The sequence below is a fragment of the Ixodes scapularis genome, unplaced genomic scaffold (genome assembly GCF_016920785.2).
Source record: "Ixodes scapularis isolate PalLabHiFi unplaced genomic scaffold, ASM1692078v2 PGA_scaffold3__209_contigs__length_174095766, whole genome shotgun sequence".
Classification (NCBI taxonomy): domain Eukaryota; kingdom Metazoa; phylum Arthropoda; class Arachnida; order Ixodida; family Ixodidae; genus Ixodes; species Ixodes scapularis.
In genome coordinates this window covers 84,194,902-84,220,970 of record NW_024609868.1, presented here as the reverse complement: position 1 = coordinate 84,220,970, position 26,069 = coordinate 84,194,902, and the positions used below count along the sequence as shown (strand labels likewise).

Sequence of the window (26,069 nt, the reverse complement as noted above, 5' to 3'; positions counted from 1 at the left end):
GCGATCCAGTAATGTTGGTTCTGACGACGGAGAATAACATCAAAGGTGTAGTCTCTATCGAAGAGTCACCTTGCAAAATGTTTGCGATCGCAACGGTCGCGCTGGATTTTGTAGACAAATCGTCTGCTGCAGTTTCCCAACTGGAATATGATTGTGTAGTGTAGGAAATTGCAGTAATCGGTCCGAGCGGTCGAAGAAGTCACCCACTGGGTTACGAAAATTAAAAAAGCGCAAAAGACAAGGACAAGAGGGAGACAACACAGGACAAGCGCTTTTTTAATTTTCGTAATGTTTAACCAACTAGGCCAACAAATCATTTTGCTACCCACTGGGTGTTTCGTTTCATCGGTGAGTGCGTACACCCTTTGCTGATGAAACTTCAAAATTAACATATATCACTTCCGAATATGCTTCCAGTTTCCCGAGACGTTGTGTGTCGCAACCGATGGGTTGAAGCACTGAACAGGGGAAGCAGTTGGACCCCCTCAAAAAATAACGTGGTGTGCTCGGCGCACTTCCAGTCCGAGGATTTTGAGCGGAGCCTCACTGATTACCATGTCTTCAGTCAACCTTGTAATTATTTTGTCCGTCTGAAAGGGGCACCATAACTATTTTATAAGTCAATGTGTGTTGCAAATCAAGCTAGGCTGTAAATAAGTGTTGCACATATTGTTTCAACTTTAGAAGGGGTTCTAATGCAAATAAAAGGTGAATTAAAACACTACGAGACAAGTGGATCTAAGCTTTACTTGTGGTGACAAAATGAAGCTGCCTCAACAAGGTAAGTTGGTATCCCACAAGCGCAGCAGAAGGGGTATAGAGTTCACCATGATCCCTTTTCATTTCTATGTCGGATCTTTAGAATTTTTGGACGGATGCCTTGCATCGCTAAATCATTTCTCGTTGCCGAAGACATCGCAATCAACGTTACTGGTCAGAACTGTTGCTCAAGCGGTGCTCTGCATTATCACGCAGATCTCACGCTTCAGTGGTTCACAGACTCCGCATCTCGACAATCTCAAGCATCGCCGTGCGTCGCTCCCCGGTCGACTCCGTCCGTCATGCTTAAAGTTAAATGCCAAAACAACAGGGATACAAGAATAGATGCAGACAGGACCAACTGTGTGACTGTTCATCCGCGCTGTTCCATCGAAGCATGAATTGCCAACTAGCCCAAGCGTTCACATTATCAAGGACCAACTGGCCTAACTCGCCGTCTTAATTCCGCCCGTCAATTTCGACAGCTCCATAACTCGTAAATCCCACCGAACGAGGTAAAATTTTATAGTATACCTCCAACCGGCGCACTTCCGGGCCGACTTTTTTTTGTATAACTAGGCTTCAAAAAAATCATGTGATGCCATTCCCCTGCTAAAAATAGACTATGCCGAGCATTTTGTTTCCTGCTGCTACCCGACTTCTCGATTTCCACTGCGCTCGACGCAGTGGAAGTCGAGGCGACAGCAGCTTTGCGGCGGTTGCGGACCCATTCGCGCTGCTGCGTACGTCGCCGCTTTTTCCGCAGCCAGTCTTCTTTCCCCGAAAAGGCACGTGGCTGGCCCATCCCAAGTCCAAGCCGAAACTGATAAGAGCGTAGAAACGGCGCGCAAAACAGACAAGGATGAAGCAACACACGTGACGAGCGCTGCGATCGTTACGTGTGCTTGTTCTTTGTCGTCGTCTGTTTTTCGTGCTGTTTCTTACGATGAATTCCCACCAACATGCCCCACTATCCATTCTTCTATGATAGCTGAAAAGATTACCGCCATCTACGAGCGACGGCGGCAACCAGACTGGTTGTGTGCTGGCCGCCGTCGCTTATAGATGGCAGTAGCTGTCTAGGTAGGTTTGTGTTGACAGGCGTTTGATACCGGACACGATCCTGAGGAACCTAGCCCTTAACAGCTCAGCTGTAAAAGAATGTGGAGGAGAAGGAATACACAACGTTTCGGGCAGACGCCCTTCTTCAAGAAGTCGCCAATATAGGCCCGATCTTGAGAGAAAAAACTATGCCGAAATCACCGCTGTTGCTACACTGATTCTTGACAAAAGGCGTTTGCATTTAGTGCCAGGGTTTCAGGCGGATGCCCTTCCGAAACGTCGTGTATTCCTTCTTGTCAGCATTTATATTACCTTGGTACAAGCAGCCATCTTTCGTCTGGACTAATTTCGTGAGGCCGATGCGCAGTTCCTGCCATGCTGTTTCACTCCGTTCATTCGCCAGTTACGTCCCCTCTCCTCCTTACAAGAAGGAAAGGTCTTCCAGCACGCTCCCAACAATGTGCCGCGGGGGCGGGAGAGGAGGGCGATCAAGCGGCCGTGGCGGTGGCACAACGTAAGCGACAACGTAAAACTGAGACGCAGCGACGACGCCGTTTGTGCGAAACCGCCGACGTCCTGGAGAGAAGATTGGCTCTTCGGTGACAACAGTGTGCGGACCGAGGGCGGGGATCGAGGGAAGCTGTGGTGGCTGCATTCGGAAGCACCAACACCCGGGAGAACAGACTGGCTCTCCGAACACAACAGTATGCGGACCGTTGCAAGGTTGGAATTCCCATCCTTCGCCGAGTCGAAACCCCGATGCTGAATGCAAACACATTCGGTCGAGAATCGGCATAGCGACAATGGCGATTTCGGCATCGTTTTTTTTTTCTCTCAAGACCCATATTGGCGGCTTACTGTATTGACAGCAGATCTTGCTCCGAGAGCGTGTTGTTGGCAGCCGGGTGGCCGGAAATGGCAAATTTTCTTTGGTTCTCACAACATACACATTGGGTTGCATTTCTATTTGTTGCTCATAATTTGTTGCATTATAAAGAAGATTGTTTATTAGCGAATAAAAAGTTTAGGTTTCTGCCTGCCAGAGGACGGTGCCAAGATATTAGCTGATCAGAAGCACGAAAGAAGCACACAGATGGGCAACGTACCATGAAGCCATTGGGACCGCTGCTGAGAAAGGCTGGGCAGGTGTCGCTGACCCACCTGATGCTGTGCACACGGCCGTCGTGAACCAGGTCCTCCGCAAGCAAGGTGATGTTGGCACCACCTACAGTTAGAAACAGATGGATCATGTTGTCAAATTGTTGAGGAGTGTCATCTCCTCATGCAGGAATATAAAACAGCCATTTAAATATATGTTCTTTTAATTTTACATTTAGGAAAACAAACAGGGAGCTTATCATCTCACCAAAAAAACAGAGTAGAGCCCTCAAACGGTTAATTTGCAAAAAACAAAAAAAACAACCTTCATATACCATTATTGTAAAACAATAAATTTGAAAACTACTGTTTTAGATTTTCTTTCTTCCCTCAGGCAATATAAGAATGGAATAACTTAAACAAATAACATTGTAACTAATTTTGATAACTTTGTAGAGTTACACATTGAATAATTTTTGCTTTGGTGTACCGCTGTTTTTCCCTCTTTATCTTTGAATTTACTCCTACAATAAAGAGCTTTTTCAGTGAAACATGTAATACTATACAAAATTGAAAGACGTTTACAACTCCCTCTAATGACGAATTAGAGCGCAGCTCTTGAGGAGGACGAGGGGAGGGTACGGAGGGGAGATGGTATGCCCCTCCTCTCCCTCCCCTCCTCCTCTCCTGCTCCCCTCCCATTTAGCGGGAAATTTTTGCTACATTTCCCGCTAAATTTGGCAGTAAATTTTTTCGCTAAATTTAGCGGGAAAATCTTTTCGTTAAATTTAGCGGGGAATTTTTCCGCTAAATTTAGCAGGGAAAAGTTTCCTGCTAAATTTAGCAGGGAAAATTTCCCGCTAAACTTAACGGGAAATTATTTCGCTAAATTTAGTGAGGAGGATCTTCTTCTAAGTTTAGCGGTAAATTGTTTACTAAATTTAGCGGTAAATTGTTTACTAAATTTAGCGGAAAATATTTTTGATAAATTTAGCGGAAAATTTTTGTGCTAAATTTGGTGGGGAAATAATTCTTCTAAATTTAGCGGGGAAATGTTCAGCTAAATTTAGCGAGGAATTTTTTACACTCAATTTGGCGGGAAAATGTTTCCACCAAATTTAGCGGGCAATTTTTTCCGTTAAATTTAGCGGGGAAATTTTTCCGCTAAATTTAGAAGGTAATTTGTACCGCTAAATTTAGCGTGAAATGCTTCTGCTAAGTTTAACGTTGAAATTCTCCTGCTAAATATAACTGGAAAATTTTTCCGCTATACTTAGTGGGGAATGTTTTCTGCTAAGCTTAGCAGGGACATTTTTCCTCTAAATTTAGCAGAAAAAATCTCCTCTTCCTCCTCCCTCATGATGTCACACGACGTCACCTGTGATGTCATTATGGGGAAATGTCCCATAATGCAAAGTGTGGTTACGCCGACGGCGACGGCACTAAAGCCGGAAACAGGCGCCTAAGAGCTGCGCTCTAAAAAAAGTGTACCTACTAGTAGTCAAAATTTGCAAATAAATTAATTGTATGACTGAAAGGGAATAAAGGTTAGGTTATACATAAACAAAAGAATGAAAGCCGTTTACAATTCCCTGCAACGCCGAATTAGAGCGCAGCCCTTGAGGAGGAGGAGGGAAGGGTACTGAGGAAAGGGTATACCCCTCCTCCCTCCTCTTCACCTCCTCATCCTGCCTGCTACTCCTCCTTCCGAGTAGCGTCGCCGTAACCATGAGGTCACGTGACCCTCATGACGTCACCGGGGTCACGTGACCTCACGGGGTCACTGACGTCACAGGGGTCACGTAACCTCACTGGAGTCACGTCACCTCACTGAAGTCACGTCACCTCACCGAGGTCATGTCATCTCACCGGGGTCATGTGACCTCACGGGGGTCACGAGACCTCACTGGGGTCATGTGACCTCACGGGGTCACGTGACCTCACGGGGGTCACGTGACCTCACGGTTACGGAAATGCCAACGGCGACGGCGCTCAAGCCGGAAGTAGGCGCCTAAGAGCTGCGCTCTAAAATCAATTGCTTGTTATAGACATCCCAAGTCAAACAAATGTCCACACCGAACTAGGTATGTCACTGTGGCTTTTAGACTTGGAATGATATCCTATTTGAAACTCTAATCAATTTAGAGAATTTCAAAGTAATGAGCCATCTCAGTTTTAGCTGCACTAACAAATGGCCCTCCATCATTTCCTTCATGGAAATAAAATATTTTTTTGTGTTATCTCGTTTTAAACACGATCACAATCTGAAACGAAAACTTCTTCGCTTTAGAGAAAGTTTCAATTTCTGAAGTTTTTAGCTTGCGTATTTTACACACATACTAAAATTGGCTGTCTGTTTGGAATTTCCTAAAGGCGTTCTAAATGTGCAGCACTTAGAATGCCCTTGTTCACGCCCGCCTGAAACCAGTCGGTCGCACATGTTACGCTCTGAACAGATTGTCTGTGAAGCGGTGCTCAAACCGCCAATCGGCCACGGTGTAGTGGCAACTGCCTTTGTGTCACTGCTGGACTGGGCGCTCTCGTTTTGCAGCCGTGTCTCTCGCTCCTCCCCCTTCGCCTTACTGTACTCGCTGCTGTCACTCCTGCACCACTTTGGCAGTGCACAAGACTTACAAGCAAAAGCATTCACATTATCTGTACTAGTTTGCCTTGCTGGCACTAAACTCACACTGGGGGAAGTCCCTGCTCCAAAAGGACTCATCGATCGCATGCTCCACACTGCAAGCTCTGCACTCCATCGAGGCAACATCCCAGCCACGGATAAGAAAGCGAGCTGGCCACATAAATATATGCATTTAAAGGAGCTGTGCAACAGTTTCAGTGCTTTGTTTAAATAATTGGGGGTTGGTGTCTCCACCTTTCTGAAGTAAAGAACAAAAAACCACTTTTGCCTGCATGTCCTAGTTGTTATTTTAAAAACGGACAAAATTTGAGATTTTCAGCACCCCTCAACCCCTTCACCAGGGCCGTAACCAGGGGGGGGGTTAGGGGGTTCTGACCCCCCCCGAAATTTTTTTTTGGGTACGGCCCTGGTCGGTGCACTGGCAGCCAACGATTCTAATCTCCACCTCTGCGCACGCGCAGTGGCGCCGGTCGGCTACCGGGTACCAAACCGGGACCGGTTCTCCGGTTTGCTGTAACTCTCCATTATATGCCACCGATGCACATGATTCATAGGCGAAAATAAGACAATAGACACTTTCAAAATGGCCGCCGTTGTCCCCGAAAACCCCCCCCGAAATTTTTTTCTGGGTACGGCCCTGCCCTTCACCAACTTCCGAGTCATGTGCGCTGTGACGTCAATGGGGGTCGCGCGGGGTTCCAGTGAAGCTCTCTCTCTAGAGCCATCAGTGTAACACTGATACAATTTATGAAGTCAAATCCAGCAAAGTGTTGAAGGTCCAGCCTACCCGGAGATGAAACACCCCGTAATTCCATTATTCAGGATAAATGTGTTAATGACCCTTCTGATGTTTTGACTAGATGTAATGAGTATTTTATGTCTGTTTATACTCTGGATAACGGCTGAGAACCTAGTTTTTGTCCCACTATATCATGTCCACCGTTAACAAACATTCAGGTTAATGACTCTGGTGTACTTAATTTGCCCCTAAACCTTGACTGTAAAAAGAGGTCAGGCCCAGATGATATTCCAAATTCTTTTCTGCATCGTTACTCCGTCTGGACATCGAGATATTTAAACATAATTTTCCAAAAGTCTCTTTCATCCGGAATGGTTCCTCGACTTTGGAAATCAGCAAGAATAATTCCCATTTTCAAAACGATATCAAGGGTGGCGTCTAGGACAATGTCGACATCAAGAATGCCCTCTAGGACAACTTCTAGGACTGCAGGGACGTCAAGGAAGGTGTCTGGGATGACGCTAAAAACGACTTTGAGGACGACGTCAAGAATGATGCCTGGGACGACCTCTAAGACGACTTCTGGAACGACCTCTAGGATGATCTCGAGGATAACCTTTAGGACAACGTCAGGTCACGTCAGCTTCAGCTACCAGCGCTTACGTGACCGAAGCTTACACGACCAATGCTTAACAGCTTGCGCGACTGGCGCTTCAGCAAAAGGCACTTGAGCTACGGGTGCTTTAGCCACCGGCACTTCAGTTACAAGCACTTCAAGCACCATCACTTCAGCCACGGGCATTTCGTGACCTTGAATATGCAACCTTGAGTGTGGTTGGGCCTATGAAGTAAAACATTAAAGATGCTTTGAGACAAACACCCACAAGCAGATCCAGCAGATCCGAGCATGTGCGGTACCATCTGTGATTAGCAGCTTCATCCAATTTTTACCGTTTTCTCCCTCTGCATAGAAAAAAACTGAACATTTTAGGCTTCATCTTTTTTAACCCACACATGAAATTTGAGTAACATAAATGGACCATTTAAAGACACCTTTGTGAAAATTTTCAGTGCACTTCGTTTGTTTATTCACAAACATTCTTTTATGCCCGCATAGCATTCAGTAACACCCTGTACAAGGCAGCCGTTTCTAAGATGCACACTTGGAACATGCCCGCATCTTCGATAGATGGCGGCATTATATGAATAGGACAGTGCACTCGCAGATTCAAAATATTCGTTAAAAGCACTCCAGCCCCCTTAACGGCAACTGAAGGCCTCCTTCGAGGCACTTCTGCTGGCTAGCCCTTACCTGTACACTTGAAGACCAAAATGTGTCCCTTGATGCTGCCCACAGCAAAGTAGTTTCTCCTTGGGGACACTGACAGCACGCTGTACGAGACGAGGTAGTCTCTCTGAAGGAGGGCTTCCATTGACAACTCGCGGCCGCTTAGAATCCACCGCAGCAGACGCCTGCAACAAGTGCAAGACCACACAAAGTGCAGGCTAGACAGATCTCCCGAAATATTATTGTTTCAAGGAACAAGAGTTGTCAAAAGATGTGTCTGAAGTTGTCCAGTCATCCTGGAGCCCTTACTGAGCCCTTGAAAGAGACCACCACTGAAGCTATCAAAGTTTTGCTGGCAGACAAACGGTGCAACCTCCTTGTCATTCCAGAAGGGACAGCTTCTCAGCTGAACAGATGCCTAAAACTTGATGCCTCAAAATATTGTTCTGAGTGGATGAAGTTATGCAATCACAGGTTGATGACTGCTGGTAGGTTTAAACACACAGCTCTATCACAGATTTCGAAGTGAATTCTGAATATCTGCCACACCACTTCAAATACCATTATGGTGGCTTATGTGTTCAAGAAATGGGGCATGTAACCACACATATCAAATCCTGCAAGACACACAGCCATGGTGATAAGCCCTATCGCAAAACAGTCATTCCAACACCCTTGACAGCACTAAAGATGGCGTTGCGAGACAATAATTGCAGGGAACAGAACAGGGGCGGTGAAGGAAAGCCCACCGGAGAAAAGCTCACTGGAGAATAGCTCACTGGAGAAAAGCTCACCAGAGAAAAGCTCACCGCAAAACCAGCAGATGCAGAGAAAAGCTCACCGGCCTTTGAACGGATGCAGAGAAAAGCTCACCGGCTTTTGAGCGGATGCAGATAGAAGCTCACCGATTTATTTTATATTTTCTTAGGTTAGCGGATTGTGTGGCACACGTGGCAATTTAACACAATTACAATTCGTCACATCATTAAAAATAATTATTTTTTGTGATATTCTTGAAGTTCATTGGGCATATTTACCAATTCCTCAGAAATTAGTAATCACCCATTCCGTATATTAATGACGCAGCAAGAATAAAATCAGAACCTCGGACACCCGTAAAAAGACAACAATTTATTGACAGCTTCACAGTGAGCCGTCGGTAGCACAGTCTAATAAAAAGGTAGTTTTTTTTGTTTTTTTTTAGTTAATATAAATAGCAATGAGTCAACCATTTCAGCTCCGAAGATTCTGTGGTACCTGTTAGGCAAGTAAGTGTTTGTTGATAAAATTAGAGTCTGCTACGCTGTTTTCTTTCTGTTATTTTCACTAATAAAACTTTAGTTACGAGAACAGCTTTGTCCTGTCGTGTTTGGTGTCTTCACACCGTCTTCGTAGTTTGAGCGGTTTCCATCATGCATAATGTTAACCAGCTTGCCCAATTTGCAACCTTACAGAAGACTAGTTTTTATATGGGTCACAAGTAACAACGGTGACAGTGTGCAACTCTGAAGGTCATGGGTGGCTTGCCGTAGAAGGGCACAATCACACAAAGGCGACGTATGGAAACACCAGCACAAACAGCTATAAAACGTGCATGTCTGTGGAAGAAAGAAACCTCAATATCCTATTGACAGTTCTATTTTGTTTACAAAGGTTAACAAAAGCTTCAAAGAGATTTTCGGGCACCGCATTGTTGCGCATGCACTTTCAAATTTAAGGCATTTACAGTTTTGCTTTTTAGGTTTCAGGCAGACATTATAAGTTTTCAAACTGTTTCCTGTTCTTCAAGTTCATAAATTTTTACGTTAGGCTTTCGTTGCCTAGAGAGCAGTGTTGGGAAGTACATTAAGTACATTGTACTTAAAGTACTACTTCAAGTAGGTTTAGGAAACTCATACTTTGCTTGAAGTATGTTCTCCGAGTATGTACTTGTACTTTACTTAAAGCATTTTTTTTCCGGTACTTTCCAAGGAAAGTACAATTCCCAACTTCAAAGTACATTCCCCAAATTTGATTTTGTTAAATTTGTATCATGAAATTATGCTTTGTAAGCTACAAAGAAATACTGAAAGGGATATTCTATTCTCACCAGAAACGTGAGCAGACGACGCATCACTCCGCTTGTTCTGGGGGCGGCTTTCTTGTAGCTTTTTGAACTCTCGCTACTTCTCGGTCGGTCAGCGCAAACAAGGAGGTTTAAGATATCAGGAGAGCAAATTAATCATAATGTAGCACCTGAGACTGTAGAACGAAAAAATTAAATTTTCAAGTCGAAGTAAAAGACAACAGAAGAGAATGCGTCACAATGTTTTGAGACATTCTCTTTTGTATTTCCTTCTATTTGAAAGTTCCTTAATTTTTTCACACCCCAATCTCAGGTGTCATATTATGATTAATTATCACCAGCTCACTTGCACACTCACTGCTTTTTTGTTGTTTTTCTTTCATTAAGGGGAGGATACTTTTCTATGAGAGGATTGCTTGCGGAAGCTACGGGCTTCCGCAAGCTTGCTCTCTCCTTGTACATTTAACCCCTTTGGGTGCAACAATCCAGTGCAAGGGGCGTCAAACACAAAAGACAGTCTTATTCGACTCCATTCCGGAGAATAACAACTCTGTGCTCACTTGACTTTATCAAATATTCGCCGCTGTTTATTGAAAATAGGTCTCGCACCCCTGATTACCCCTGGGAAATGCATACAAGTTAAAAAATCACTACATAGGGGAATCAAAGGACACCATGAAAGATTGTATTAAAATACTTGTACTTTACTTTTAAAGTACATTGTATTTATAGTACTTTACTTCAAGTACATTGCACCCTGTGTACTTACTTTACTTAAAGTACATCACGTCTCATTTACTTTGTACTTTACTTGAAGTTCCATTTAGATGTACTTTACACAACACCCCTGCTAGAGAGTAAACCACAGAAAATACTCGCCAGGCAATCATTAATTTGGGAGCAATAAACCCAATAAGCTTAACAAATATTACAAAAAAGGACATTTTCTTTTTTACAAAGCTGACGAATTTTAATGATAAGAAATTGATATATGTTATGCATGATCCAACAGATATGAAAAGAAGAAAAAGAAATCGGTGAGCCTTTCTCCGCATACACTTAATGACCGGTGAGCTTTTCTCCATATCCGCTGGTTTTGTGGTGAGCTTTTCTCCAGTGAGCTTTTCTCCGGGATACCACAACAGAGGTCGTAACCATGAATAAGCAAAACCAAGCAAATATTTTTGTTTGAAATCTCTGCACATCGTAGGTCACTTTAAATTTAAGACCCTTTTACTCTTGAGTAGATAGTAGATAGGGTATGTGATGTTAAGCGGAACTGATATGTGACATTCTTCGTGGTATGCACACATACGGGTAACATGTTGTCACATCAAAACAATTACAGGCATGTTCCTTCAGCCAAACGCGATGGAATGCGGCAGCTCTACAGGAACATCATTAGCAAAAACAATTAGGAAGGGAAATGGCATGGTGATGAAATGGTTATATGCCGTGCACACATCGAAGACGTCAAGGACGGCGTTTAGGACAACGTCTAGGATGACCTCTAGCTCGACGTCAAGAACAGCGTCGGGGATGACCTCTAGTACAAGCTCAAGGACGACATCAAGGATGACCTCTAGGACGACCCCTAGGACGACCTCAAGGATGCTGTCTAAGACGACGCCGTCAAGTACGGCGTTTAGGACGACGTCCTAGAGGACATTGTCAAGAACGACCTCTGGACAACCTCTAGGATAAACTCAAGGACGATTTCTAGGACGATGTCAAGGACATCAGGTCACAACAACCTCCACTACAGACACTTATGCGAACGGAGCTTACGGAACCGGTGATTACGTGACCTTGATTATGTGACCTTAAGCTTCAGCCACAGGATTACATGACCTTGATGACATTGCCTTGAGGGTATAACCTTGATGATGAGGACATGACCTTGAGCATGGCTGAGCTCATAAAGCTACTGCTTTAAATGTCAAAACCTGCCAAGCTTAGGCATAGCATGTGCACTACCATGGTAACGTGCATAGCACCGTACGATGGGGGAAGCTGGCACTGTACAAAATAAACCCGCCCTAACCAAATCAAACTAGGTGGGCAAAAAGAACTGAATACACACCCTTCATTAGTGACAACAAGCAGTGACATGGTTCCAAAGCAGTCCACGAGAGCCAAGTTCCTAGGGAAATTGCTTCCTACCTGAAAATAATGAGCAAGAGTTTTGAAGATTGTGGTCACTTGACAACCATCCTAACCATATCTATAAGACATGACCGAGTTTTCAAAACCAGTACAAGACAATAGACGCTTTCAAAATTAAGTCTGGCAACTTCAATCACTATCATCATCTCAATACATATATGGCATCTGTGCCAAAACTAATGGGGGCCTTCTTGGGGCTGATGAAGGAAGAACTTGAAGACACTACCAAGTGGAGGATATGAGGTATTTGTGTGTACACGACACACAAATTAGATACAACGATTGTGTAAGCATTTATTTCGGAGTGTGGTCAAATTAATCTTATGGCACAAGTTTCGCCCTAAAGCCTTTTGATGAAGTTAATTTAATCAAGGGGCTTATGGGTTGCTGCTTTGTACTGGTCAGTTATTATGTTCACACCATTGAAACTGAAACAAATCAAAAAAGAATTACAAGGCAATCCAAGAACCAATTCTCATGTGCCCGTGAAGTGTGAAAGTAACAGTGCCCGATGATTCATGGCCACCATTGTTCTGCCGAAAGTGAAACTGCTTTTGGAGCCACCAGATGGCACTGAATTTTGAAAAGGATCTACTGTTTCAGTTTTTGGGTAAACAAAAAAAATCAGAAACCATATAGTCAACTCTCGGTAATTCAAAGTCGCATAATTCAAATTTTCGGTTAGTTTGAAGCACGGGCCCGGCCCCAGCAATTGTACGTACAATGCTATGGGGGAAAACATGCGGTAATTCAAAGGCTATATGTTGGAAGCTGGTTAATTCGAAGGGTTTTTTGTGTGCACCTAAGGTCCAGAAACCCCGGGAGCAAAAAAAACAAGCGCAAGCGCAACCACGCAATGCCATGGCCCGCAGCCGCGTTAGCCGCATCACTGGCGTTGCCACACTAGGGATGATGCAATCTGATGCAATGCGCGACGGCGCCGCAGTTCGCTGCGGCTTGGTGGCGAGGAAGCAAACAAAGAGCCTTGAGTATGCAGCTGTTTGCTTGTTTGCTTTGGGCTCTGCTCTCCCGCTCTATGCCCTCCCCTCAAGAGGAGAGAGGGAGATAGGTGGCGAGAAGGTTGGGTGGAGTTTGGCGGAACCGCGGGACGGCGCGAGCAGGTGGTGTTGCACCCCTGGAGTCTTGACAACGAAGATCCGAAAGTGTATTGGCTCATTCGTACGTGCTTTGGCACAGCCCAACAATCACTCCGTCGTGCTGCTTTGGTATCAAGATGGCTCAGCGGGGTAAGTAACATGCACTGGACCTCGCTACCAAAGTTAAAGTGCTGCAAGAAGTCGAAGAGAGTGCATTGTCAAAGCAGGACATTGCCCAGAAATACTGCATCAAGCCGAATACGCTCTAGACATACTTAAAGAACGAGCATTCAATAATGAATGTGTACGAGCAAGAGAAGTTTCAAGTTTCACGTAAAAGAATACGCACTGGTGTGCATCCAGACGTTGAAGCGGCACTCTTATTGTGGATCAAGCAAGCACGAAGCCACAAACTGCCATTGAGTGGCGAGATGATCTCAAAAGAAGCTCAGATGTTGGCGGCGATGTTGAACGTTGAGCATTTTTCTGCTACTGACGGGTAGCTTTTCCCGCTTTAAGCAGAGACATAGCCTTGTATTCAGGAGTGTGTGCGGGGAAAGAGCATCTGTGGACCAAGACACCTGCAGAAATTGGAGAGATGGGAAGCTCAAGGACTACCTGCGGCAGTACCCTCTGGATGATATTTTTAACGCTGATGAAACTGCGCTCTATTGGAAGTTACTGCCTGACAAAACGCTAACATTTAAGGAGGATGACTCCGCAGGAGGTAAAAGTGAAGATCAAGTTTCGGTGCTTTTGGCAGCAAACATGACTGGGACAGAACTTTGTCGCCTGCTAATCATCGAAAATCCAGGTGTTTTAAACATGTGAGAACCCTGCCTCTGGACTAGAAAGCTAACGACCGAGCTTGGATGACATCTAACCTGTTCTGCCAGTGGGTCTGCAAGCTGGACCGGAAGTTTGCTGCAGCTTGCCGAAAGGTGCTACTTCTCGTGGATCAGTGCAGCGCTCACGTGAAGGTTTCTGACCTAACTACAATTCGTCTGTCTTGCCTGCTCACGAATGCCACCTCCATACTTCAACCTATGGATCAAGAAATAATAAGAAACCTCAAGGTTCTTTACAGACAACATCTGCTTGAATGAATGATATTGTGTATGGACACCAGATCAGAATACCAAGTTAACTTGCTCAGCACCCTTCATTTGCTCGCGCGCGCCTGAGATCAAGTGGCGACGGCAACTATAGCCAACGGCTTCCACCACTGCGGGTTCGTCACGGTCGACGCCGTCAGCGAGGCCGGCGAGACTGGAGATATTGCCGACAAAGCTGGGCCAGAAGAGGTGCCCGCAGGTAGTGAACTGAGGGAAGCCCTTGGAGATGTTTCGTTTGATGAGTATGTCGATGTTGAGAAGCACATTGAGGTTTCTGGTCCGCTTTCGGACATCGAAATAATCAAAGTGGTTAGACCTGGTGTGGTGGTGCAAGGAAGTGACAATGACTCTGACGACAAGGAACTCTCACCGCCGTCGATTCCTGCGCCGAGTGCCGCTGACACAGAAACTGTATTAGGCGTCGTAGAATGTTTTTTCTCGGGCAAAGAGAATGCCGAAGATGCCTTACGACATATACCATATTCACGCGATTCTAAGCACCCCCCCAAATTCTCCAGTCACGACTACAAAAAAAAAAGTTCGCACACGAATGTAACCACCCTCACTTTTACCCATATTTGCATCCGAGCGGCGCCACACAGGAGTACGGCGAGACTTGTGGATTGCGCAGTTCCAACACCGGTGGATAGGTAGATGACGGCACATAATCTGCGACTGGCGTTCGGCGTCCCGTGCATAGCCGTCGTGATTAAGTTACCCCGTGACTGCGTCTGGCACGTTCTGCGACTGTGCCATCTTGTTTCATTTACAAAGCCTGAGAAGTGCAAGTGGTTCGGGTTTCATTGTCCTGTTCAAGATCAACATGAGTGTGAAGTGGAACTCCTACACGCTAAAGTTCAAGAGAGCGGCAATCTTGTTTGCAAGAGGAGAACGGGAACCATGGCGCGGCTGAGTAACTCGGCATCCGCGCGTGCGTGATCCGCTGGCGGAAAGCACGGGGACAGATTTTCAAGGGTGCTGCTACGCACGTTCACACTGCTCCTCCCAGTACTCTTTGAACCACACTGGACATTTATTGTGACCACAGTGATTGAAAATGTGCAGAAATGTGCTCATCTTAAACAATTGTAGTGCACTGTATAAAACATTTTCAGCTCACGATAAATAAATGCTCGTTTATGAAAACTTGTTTCCTAAAAAGACGAAGAGAAAAAGGTGTTCCACAAAAGTATCCGCCGGGAGGTGGCCTCATGGCATGTAGGTTTAACTAGTCTGGAAATTTCTCCTATCTATCCCTGAAGTGAAGAGGTCCATACGGCGAAATTGGCATGCCTCCATGGAAGGCTGAGCAACACCTCCTAGAAGCTGAGGCCGTAGCGTTCCGAGTCGTGATGTCACATTGGCCGGAGAAGGGAAGCCACGTTGAGAAAAGGTGTTCTCTGGTTCTCTTTACCCCGGCCGCATTGTCTGCTCACTCGGGTCACGTGGTTTGTTTGTGCGCATTTATCCGACATTAATATACATTTTAAAAGCGCATCCTTGTATAATTTATTATATATAATCTATACATAAAGTATGACGCGTTATGAAGGTTGAAAGTACCAAATTTATATTTATGATTATCCCTGTAACCACAGGATCACAGTGCAGTCCCGCAGATCCCCACAATTTTCGAATGAACCGGCTACGGTGCAACATTTTCTTCCTTATACAGGCTCAGATTCTGGTAAATTTATGTAGTGCGTGAGCTGCTGACTGTCTGAAAAGGAACGCCGAGACGTCTGAGAAGAGAAGGGAACCGAAAAAAATCCAGTCATCACCACAGGGAGCACACACGAGCAAGAGACGGGACGACAACGTTAAGCCTTTTGTCCCATGGTTCTGCCGCTGCTCTCGAGTGTGGTTCTTTTGTGTTCTCTTGATACTATGGCATTTACGTGGATTTGCAGAGCAAGTCTTGCTACGGTGTGAGTGACATGTGTGGCAACTAGTCAATGATGACACCGGTCAATTATCGATAAACCTCTCCCTCGACAAAGAGAGAGACTTTTTGTGTTCAAATTTTTCATGATGGATACTACAGGATGTATGGATACGATCGACAGGTGAGAAACAACTTATTTACGGGCTTTGTTGGTCACGTAGGACGCGAGTGGAGTGTGCAGTTGGTTGCTTTTTTATCTTGTGATAGAATGAAATCTCGCTCGTCGTTATCCATGAGCAATTGCATCAACATTTGCAAATATGCGTGGCAACATTAAAGTTTTCAGTGGAAGGTGAATAACAAGTTCTGTGATTATTGAAAGTGCATTGTTTGTGCTTGTGTGTTTATTTTTACTAATTTCATTTTATTGCCTTTAAGGCAGCTTGAACCCATGGGGAGATGTGGATTAGTTGACTGTAAATAGTAAGTTTAGTACCCCTGCCACACGGAAAAGTTAACATCTTTTCATTAAATGATAAGGGATTGAATCAAGTCACAATCCCGAGCGACTATACGAGCGTCGCGAGCTGATTTGCCAACCCCATAATAGCATTCGATCGAAATTACATTAATATTGCCATGTGGCCACGATATAAGCAAGGATTTTGGTAACTGCATCCGTTTCCATCGCTCATCACGATTGTGACACTTGTCTAGTTGTGTCCGCGTTGACGTCTACCTGATCTTCACTGTGATCCATCTTGCTCTGTCCAATCACTGCATGTCTCACCATTTTGTGGGAGTAATCCTGTATAAAATATGCATTCCTACAGCAATAATTGTATGGCTCAATGTTTTCGACTTAAAACAATCACATTTTTCTGAAGACGTCATATACGCATACCTCCTGCCATTTCATAACGATTATTTAGCAGTGTAATATTTTGCCCGTGTGATAAAATGTTTTCTAACCCTGTTGCTATGTCCAGCTTTCAATTTAGCTAAGAAGACACGCTTACCTATGCGACTAAAAGCGTGTTACGGTGGTTGATCCATGTGTGCCCCCAATGGCCTTCCCTCGCAACGTCGTGAGAAGAGCGCTATGACCCTAGCTTCTAGGAGGTGTTGGAAGGAGGGAAAGCACTGGGAAAGCTTGCAGTGACCCCACAGAGCTCCAGTGCCAGGGACAAGCTAGCCCTCACGTGAAAGCCGCAAGAAAGTGCGCCTTTTCACTCTAGCCCGGCCGTGGCTCAATTCAAGTGGAAACTGCATACGCACAGTGAAAGCCTCAATCCAGGTGGTCTTGGAAGCATGCCCGAGGACATCCGAGAGATGCCAAATGCAGACAGCTGATCCACTGCTTCCCGTCACCTGACAAGGGGCAGAATTCATTAACCCCTTTCAAGCTGCACGCCACTCCCTAGAACACAGTCAACAATACTGACATCACAAAATATTGCCAAAAAATAGAAGGTTCTTCACAAAACGCTGAATATTGCCAGGGTAACAAAACTACTTGAAAATAAGGACAGTATAATCTCAGTAATACAATATCGGTACTGTCAAACCCGATTACAACAAACTTAGGTATGGCATGTTAACAGCTACAGTGTATCAAACACATGAAAATGTACAATCAGTATGCATGCAAAATATATCTCGCACAACGAACTACACTATATCAAATTGCCGGCACCTACAACCACGAGCAAACATTGAAGCTCCGGCACTTCCAGCACTCGGCTTCATTGGAATGCAGGCATGCGATGAAGCCTCGCCGGCATGAAGCCTCAACATAGTTACGCTTAGTCACGCGCGCTAGCAGTGTAGTACCCTTATCAGGTTTTATATTTCGTAAAAACCACGGCACTTTTCAGCCAGTCGACTCCGTTACCGGTGGTTCTAGAACAGACAGAATTTGGGCACACACACAATCAACGCCACGCCCACGCCCCCCCCCCCCCCCCCCCCCCCCCCCCCCCCCCCCCCCCCCCCCCCCCCCCCCATTGCAGACCGAGCCTCGGCATCGTAAACTTGCTTCCCTAGGCCTCCTGCAACTCGGCATTTTGTTCTGCAATCTGGTGCAGTTCACGGTTCAAGACGACGACGAAGCAGCAGCACGCTCTTCAGCTCTCGAACAGGGTGAACAACATTACTAGATAATATGCCGTAACAACACTGACGAAATTAAGAAAGATCTAGACAGGACGCGGCATAACTTTCAAATGAATGGTTTATTTAGGAAAATGCACAAATAAAAATAAAAACCAACACGTGCTTGCAGAACACTATAAGGTCTAAGCACTAGTGGTGCAAAACTATCAATAATACTATCGATAGTTGCCAGAAATCTGGTTATCGATAGTAAAAAAAACTATCGATAGTAGTCTAGATAGTCGACTACTAAAAAAGTATCGATAGTACTATCAATAGTCGACTAGCGAAAAGCTATGAATAGTGCCATCGATAGTCGACTATCAGAATATTATTGTTTATCTACTATCGGAAAACTATCAATATAGTCGACTATCGTAAACCTATCAATAGTACTGTCGACGGTTTACAATTGATAGTTTAGCAACACTAGTAGTCTGCGTCGCTCCCTCTTCTCTTTTTCTCGCTTTATTTTTTTCAAATGGGACACCAACCAGCCCAAGCACTTACCATGCCAACTTTGGTTCAGCTTTCAGTGATAACGAAGATGGGAGTTTGGATGAAGAGAGGAAGAAGGGAGGCGAGCGGCGGTGCGGCAACTATGTTCGCTCTAGTAGTGTGAAACTATCGATAGTACTATCGATAGTTCTGCGGCACTGTTGATAGTTTTGGAAAAACTATTGATAGTATCAATAGTCAATTTATTAATAGTTTTGCATCACTACTAAGCACACTCCCTAGAAAACCAGCGTCGCTGGTTCCCCATAGAAATTATTCGTCAAATAGTCGCCATGTCAAATGCGGTGAAAAAAAACTCAGACGTTGCAGCTGCTTTTAACATATCTAGGAGTATGTTAAGCACTCTGTGCGTATAATAAACATATTGTAAGAATTTGTTATAAGCAGGTTTTGCTATAACTAATTATTGGGTGTATTGAACAAAACCAGGCACTTTATACAGTTCGTTATAAACGAGTTTGACTGTATATTCAAAATCGCGGATAATTCGCAAAATTTTTACAATCCTATAACTTGGTTGGATAATATGAGCGCCAGCATGCATCTACAGTGTAGACCGCATATAAAGTATGTCGTGGGAGTCGCGAAAATCCGCACTATAAGCGGTACCGCACTATAACCAAAACATCAATTTTTCAGGCCAAAATACATGCCATGAGGCAACTTACACTTGTGAAAAGAATTTATTTTATGTTAGATGGAAAATAAAGCTTAGTTTGAGGAAAGTCTTTATTTCACCTGACTAGTACAGTTCTGCCTCAAGTGTGTTACACATTTTGAAAGAAATGAGCAGCTTTTGCCTGGCGCAGCCTTTTAACGGCGTCGCGGGTTGCGGACGGACGTTGAGAGCGTTCAGGATTGCTAACCCTAATCACTTTTCTCCGGAGATGAAAACGCGTGAAAATTCGCATCCTTCACACGGTACGTGCCAGTAATACCTTCAACTTGAGCACAGGCATGAAATGCTCCAAATAAGAAATCCGGGCGATGTTCGAAAACACAGATGCTTAGAAAGCACCACTGTAGTCGAAGTAAACAAACACGACGACACGGGCGTCTCTGCCGTCTTGAGAGTGCCGCCACAACATCGCCGCACGAGTAGGTGGATCTTCCCTTCTAGTACGTGCTGGGTTATCATAGCGACACACAACGAAAATTCACAGTCAAGGATAGTGCTTTTACGCGGAACGATGAGATGAACGCCGTCTACGACGACGATCACAACCGACGCCGTGTTTGCGGATAGAAGCAGCCGGCCCCGACCGGCATGTAACGCGCGCAACACTTCTCCTCGACCTGCGATTGGTCTGTCGCTGCGGTTGTTTGTTTCCAACGCAGCGGAGGGACGCACGCACGTGAACGACACGTGCGTGCGTCCCTCCGTCGCTATGGCAACTGAAGCCTTTCGCTTCCTCCCGCTTCTTCGAGCAACTCGGCTCTGGAGCAACTGCCACAACTGCCACGCGAGTGCCGCTTGCTGCTCGCGCCGTCAGCGCCGTTATCTAGTGTCGCACAGGGAAGCGCGCTCGCTGCTCCGGTCGTCGGCGCGGCCGGCGGGCTGTGCCAGAAACCGCACTATAACCGGTATTTCCCTTCGCGCGCCTGCATTTTAAGCGGTATGTAATTACATGGAGTTCTATGGGAGGCAAACCGGTGGTTTAAAAAAACCGCGTTATACCCGGTCCTGCACAATAAGCGGTTACGTTGTAAGTGGTCTATACTGTACCTGGTGAATTTGCCAATGTGATTTTTCCAGTTAACTTTCTAGATGCTAGATGGTGCAAGCTGGCATCCCAACTTAGCAACAAAAAACAAGCATTGAACACTGCCCGTGGCACACTCATGGGCACGCAGCATGCTTCACCGTTTGCCGCTGGCCAGCATCACAAGCTTAAAGGCCGACCTACAGAACTGTCTTCTGCCAGGCAGAAAACCGGTTCCCAGTTTCCTTCTCTTCACTCCCCCCTGCAGTACTCTCCACCTCCCACAGGGGCGGGTGTCTGCCCCTGTGGGGAGAGGAGAGCTACTCCCAGCAGCAAAGAGGGAGTCTCCCTCTTTCTTGAATAGAAAGGAGGAATTGAGGGAGAGTTCCCTCCTTTCTGCCAGCTCGTCGGCCTTTAACCACTTTACACCAACATGTAAGGAGAAGCAGCTGGCACAGCTAGGTGAACATATGCATTATATGTAGGCCGTAGCTTTCTCTTTTAGCCGAAAAACACCAATAAACTTTCATCGGTGCAAAAAGTATCAAATAGGTTAAAACCGAAAAACACAAATTTTAGCTCCAATTAGGACTGTTTTTGTCGAACCCCTCCACTTGTTACACTTGAACTTCTAGGTTTTTATGAGTTCTTTTTGCTGATGATCACTGTTTTTAACGTCCGTTCGAAACAGACAAAAAGATTATGATAATTTTAATGGGCCACAGTCGTCGCCGGCAGTCTCAATATATTTTTTAGAAGCAAGCCGGAACAAGGAAGCGATCGAGCAGGAAAGACGACACACAAAAGAACAAGCTCAAACAAACACAACGAACAGAACGACCCTCGCCATCTGTTGGCAATGTATCCAACTACACTACCCAAAGTCTACATAGCGCGCCATCTATGAATGGCTCTTTAAAACAAAAATTCATACAGACCGGCGAATTGCCAGCTTTGGCAGTATGGACCCTGACGGCACACTTGGCGATTCGCCGGCTTTGGTAGCGAATGGGTTAAATTCTGCTACAAATAACCTTGCAAAACTATGGGATAGCTGATGTAGTAAATCTAAAGCAGATTATGAGAATGATAAGAAAAACATGTAAAAAAAAATGCCATAAAAAAATTAGAAGCATTTTGAGAGAAAAATATACTTCCGAAAAAGAAACATAAAAGCAACGATGTAATAAAATAATACAGCTTTTCTACAAACATACCTGAACTCTGATTGCAAAAAAGACAGAAAGAAATGTGAAATGAGCAGAAAGCTAAGTAGAGCCAAGCGTTGTTTGTTTCCCTTTCCGCTGCATGCTGTTTGTTCCACCTCTTTCAACCAAACAACCATCCATCTAACCAACCAGTTGAACAAGATGGAATATTCAGCGCCAAGAGAAAATCCCTCTTTTGCATTGATAAGGCACATTCAATGCATTCAATACATGAGAGCATCCATTTGAGAAGAAAAATGAAAAAATATGAAGACGAGGCACAATGCAAGGCTCACAAAAGCTTTCTTTGTTAAAACCAGCTTGTGCAAACAAATGCCTGTTCTCTACTTCATGATTGGAAAGGGTTTTATTCTGAGCACCAATGAGCCAAAGTAATAAAGTTGTTTCATGGTCCCTTTTAGTCATTCCTATCTCTGAGCACACATATGTGTGAACACAGATAGAAACTAGGGGTGGGCGAATACCGAATAGTGGTTATCGAATCGAATACCGAATCGAATTAAGAAAAAGAGCCAAATATTGAATCGAATATTGAATAGTGATTTTATTTATAGGAACTTTTCAAAGTGTGCTGTAAATGAGATGATTATATGTGCAGAGTATGCGCCTGGTGCAAAATATGCATCTCGTACAAAACAAAAGCTCAAATGTATAAAAGGTCTAATGAAGAAGAAAGAAAAAAAAAAAAAAGAAAAGCAGCTGCTGATAGACGTTGGGCACTGAAGACCCAATTTTACAGCGCGAACATAATCATCTACCCTAAGCGTCACAAAAAACCTAAAGTTACAGCCACGCCTGCTTTTTTTTCTCGTTAAAAGCACGACCTAACACCGCGACATGGCCTTTTTTTTTCATATTTACATATATATATATATCTCAGAAAAGGGCCAGTTTGCGATATTTGGTCTCAATTTTAAGAGAAAAAAAGGGCACCCGGGATTTTATTTTATGTAAATAAACAGATAGCTGTTAAATCTGAGTAAAGAGGCTTAAACAATATAATCTGTTAGAAAAAAATCAACATGTGCTTAGGTGGCGCAAGTCACCGTCCAAATACCGCTACGTATCCATTCCTCCGTCCATCTATTCTGTTTTAGACAGCCTAGATTTAAAAGAGGGAGCAAGCGAAACTGAAACCATGGAGACGGCTCCTGCGTAGATAAGTCGTAAGTGAGCATGTGTTGTGTAGTCGCGTGGAAAAAAAGCGAGCAAACCAACACAGCTTGCCCGATCGGCGCTTTCGCCTTTTCGTCACCTTCTCGCAGTTCGTAATTCAAACACGGCTATCGAACGGTTGAAAACCCTCTCGACTCTAGGCACACTATTTTTCCGTTCCACTTCGTTCTGAATCATAATTTGTCGCTTGCGGTTCCGAAAGATTGATGACGACAACTTGGCCGGTTTCATCGGCATGGTTAACATGGTTTTCTTTTTGTGATCTTGCAGTCGCCAATTTCTGTGAGTGTGGCAAGTGTTTTTCATCAGCGCTTCAATTTGAAATGAGGGACTTTACTCGTGAAAAGAATTAGGCATGGCACAGAATTTTAGCCTCCCAAGCGGCGCAAACGGGATGTTTGGTTGTGATTCAAGGTTAGAGTGCGTCAAAATCATGTGTAAATCTGCGTGCTACAAAGTTTGTGGCGTTCGTTACTTTTCTTTTCTCTAACCGTGCATTAGATTTTTGTTGAGTGGTAAGACCAAGCGGTGTTTCTCGCATGGTATGTCGAACATCACGGCACTAATATCCGGAGAAAAAACCGCTCTTTTGTGTCGGCTCCGCACCGACCGCGTGCCTTTGGCCAAATATATAGAATATTCGAGTGACCGAATACTAGGAATTCAATTCGCAAATCAAATTATTTGGGAACTTTCTATTCGATTCGAATTTGTATATACGAGTATTCACACACCCCTAATAGAAACGCTATAAAACTGGAGGGTTATGCAAGTGACAAACTTACAGCGAGAGTTTCGTCCTCCTTTACAGCAAGGCACCAGATACTTCCGCCCTGAAAAGGACATATATGCAAGAACAACCACTATGATTCATGTCATTTGTGGTATAGTAGTACAGTAAACTTGCATTAATTCAACCTCGACGTGACCTTGAAATTTGGTTGAATTATCCGAATGACTGAATTAAAAAAAAGGACAAAAAACGGTTAAAATTAAACTTTCTTTTATTGCCCAAAGTACTCACAAATGGTCTGCTGTCGTCTGCGCTTAAAATGCGTGTCCAAAAAAAACGCTCCGGAGAGCAGCGTAACTAAACGTCACGTCACCAAAAAATCAAGCACTACAATAAAAAAAAGTAACTTTTACGAGTTGATTTTGGCGCCAGGCAGCCAGACCGTCGGCGACAGAGAAAAAAAAAAGGAAACTAGAACCAACGCTTTCTGACGTGCAAGATGGACCGCACACGATGCTACAGAAAAGCGCTTCGAGAGCGCGCACTGTCTCTGCGTCCGACCACGCGCTATGTTCTCCGCGCTACTCCACACCAGATTGGTTGCGCTGGCTCGTGTCATTCGCTATGGTCCATCTCAACAGCGTAGAGGAGCAGGCGCATATTTGCGCATGTTCAGCTTTGCAGCAAGGGATCCGTGTTTCGCCGTACCTTGGTGATTTTTCTGCCGTGGTGCCGTGCAATGTGAGCCTGCGCGCATCTGCTCGGGACAAATTATCCGATGCAGAGCCTTCTTGAATTCGAACTATCAAACTTTTTCACCTATAGAAATGTATGAGTGCTCGCCGGGACTTTTGAACACGATCGAATTAAAAGAAAAGTCGAATTAACCGAGGTTGAACTAACGAGAGCTTACTGTATCAATATGTAAATGCACACAAGAGCACTGAAATCACAGACACTGGCATCATATACAGGTGCTCGCTGACTGCATCTCAAATATTGTGAGGAAAAAAATGAGGTCTTCAGAAACATGTTGCAAAATATGCTATGTTTTAGGCTTAACTAGAACAATGGAACAAATTGTATTTTGTTACTAATATTTGCTCCTCAAGACTTCAAGTACGGATGTGGCAACGGATTGGAAAGTTTTGCTTGTAAACATCTGCAAACAAAAGAACCTTATCCCCATTTAGGATCATTTTTAAATCAATTTTTTTATGTTAGATGATTTTTTTTTATATTGGGTGATTTCATCTCAACTCAGGCACGGATTTAGGGTCGAATTTTTAATTTTGACAAAAAAATATATGTTTTGGGGCAATTCCTATAATAAAAGAAGACGCAAACGGTTATTTTGTCGGATTTTTTGTTCTCAAGTTATGGACCGTTTAAGTGGTCAAGGTGGAAATTGATGTTTTTCCAGCCTATCGGAGGTGCCATATTTCACTCCATCCCTTTTCCCTACTTTTTACGCTACATCAATATAACTTTTTGGGAACACTTTATACGTAGGCTTTTTTATGTTAATTAAGCGTCTAGGTCATAACATTCTTAATGATTTTTTTTTTTATTTGTCAAACCGCCTCTCTGTGACGATATTTGACGAAGTTCAGCAAGCTGTGCTGTGTGACCTAATCAACATATTTTTATGATCTTTATATCACCGTAAAGCACCAATTATGCTCTTTCTTTTGAGTATAATTTCAATATTTTTCCCCAAGTATATAATGCGCTACATGTGCCTGAAAAACGAATATTTCGAAAAACTAGCAAGTTTGGAGTCGATTTTCTAAAAAACCCCACTTTTTATTTTTTTCATTTTTTATTCACAGTTAGTTAATATAGTAGTCTATCAGGAACTACCAACAGAAATTGTAATATATTGTTTGTATGGCCGCTATTAAGACTCGAATCTCGTGCTATGAGCGTTTTGAACGGGACTTCGCACAGGCGCTCTGCTCAGCAGAATTTTGGCCTATATAAGGTTTTCTATTTATCGTTAGCAGTTACCTAATATCCAACCATAAACATTTAAAAAAATTTTGAGTAGTGCTCTTAAAAAAAAGTTACTTAGATACCACAATATGGTATTCACAAGTGCGAGCGCATCTTTTTCTCCCAATATGGCGGAATGCAGATCGTTAGAGAAGTCCTCTGAGGCCTTTTGCTTTCGGCTCCAAAATTTTACAGATGCCACCACCCCAGTCAGGCGGCGTGTAAAGAAATACTTTATCTTGAACATCACGGGGCTACCGCCTTTTCTTCGTCGGGGTCCTGGAGCCTCTAAGGATTATGCCTTTGGATGCGACCGACACGGAAACCCTGATTGTCGGGAGAACAGGCGTTTCGAGGTTAGAGTTTACGTCGCAAGCCCCCCTCTGTCTCTCCAAGCTCCCCTCCTCGTCCTTCTAACACAACCGTGCCACTAATCCGCGGGCACTAAAAGAGACGCCGCTGCTGCGTGGCACTCAGATTACGCGCGAGGCGGAGGGCGAATGTTTAAGTATGGATCAACGGGGAGATTGGGGACCCAAAGGAAGCCGAATCTTCGCACGTCGTCTAACTGATAATAGCCTTCTCGGTCCCCTTCTGGCTCTTTACTTGAATTCCTAAGCCACGGCGGAAAGCTGGTACTCA

The 26,069-nt window shown here is 44.4% G+C and overlaps 1 protein-coding gene across 2 annotated transcripts in view; it reads right to left on the bottom strand.

Moving 5' to 3' along the window:
• Positions 1 to 26,069, bottom strand: part of LOC8033835 (WD repeat-containing protein 6) — a 111,473-nt gene that overhangs the window by 46,002 nt on the left and 39,402 nt on the right. For both annotated transcript variants that reach the window (XM_029977787.3, XM_042292513.1), the window contains exons 8-12: positions 23,485 to 23,532; positions 17,197 to 17,289; positions 11,739 to 11,818; positions 7,615 to 7,775; positions 2,928 to 3,046 (exon numbers count right to left, since the gene is read on the bottom strand). In XM_029977787.3, the coding sequence (XP_029833647.2) occupies positions 2,928 to 3,046; positions 7,615 to 7,775; positions 11,739 to 11,818; positions 17,197 to 17,289; positions 23,485 to 23,532 (501 nt within the window). The remainder of the gene's footprint in view (positions 1 to 2,927; positions 3,047 to 7,614; positions 7,776 to 11,738; positions 11,819 to 17,196; positions 17,290 to 23,484; positions 23,533 to 26,069) is intronic.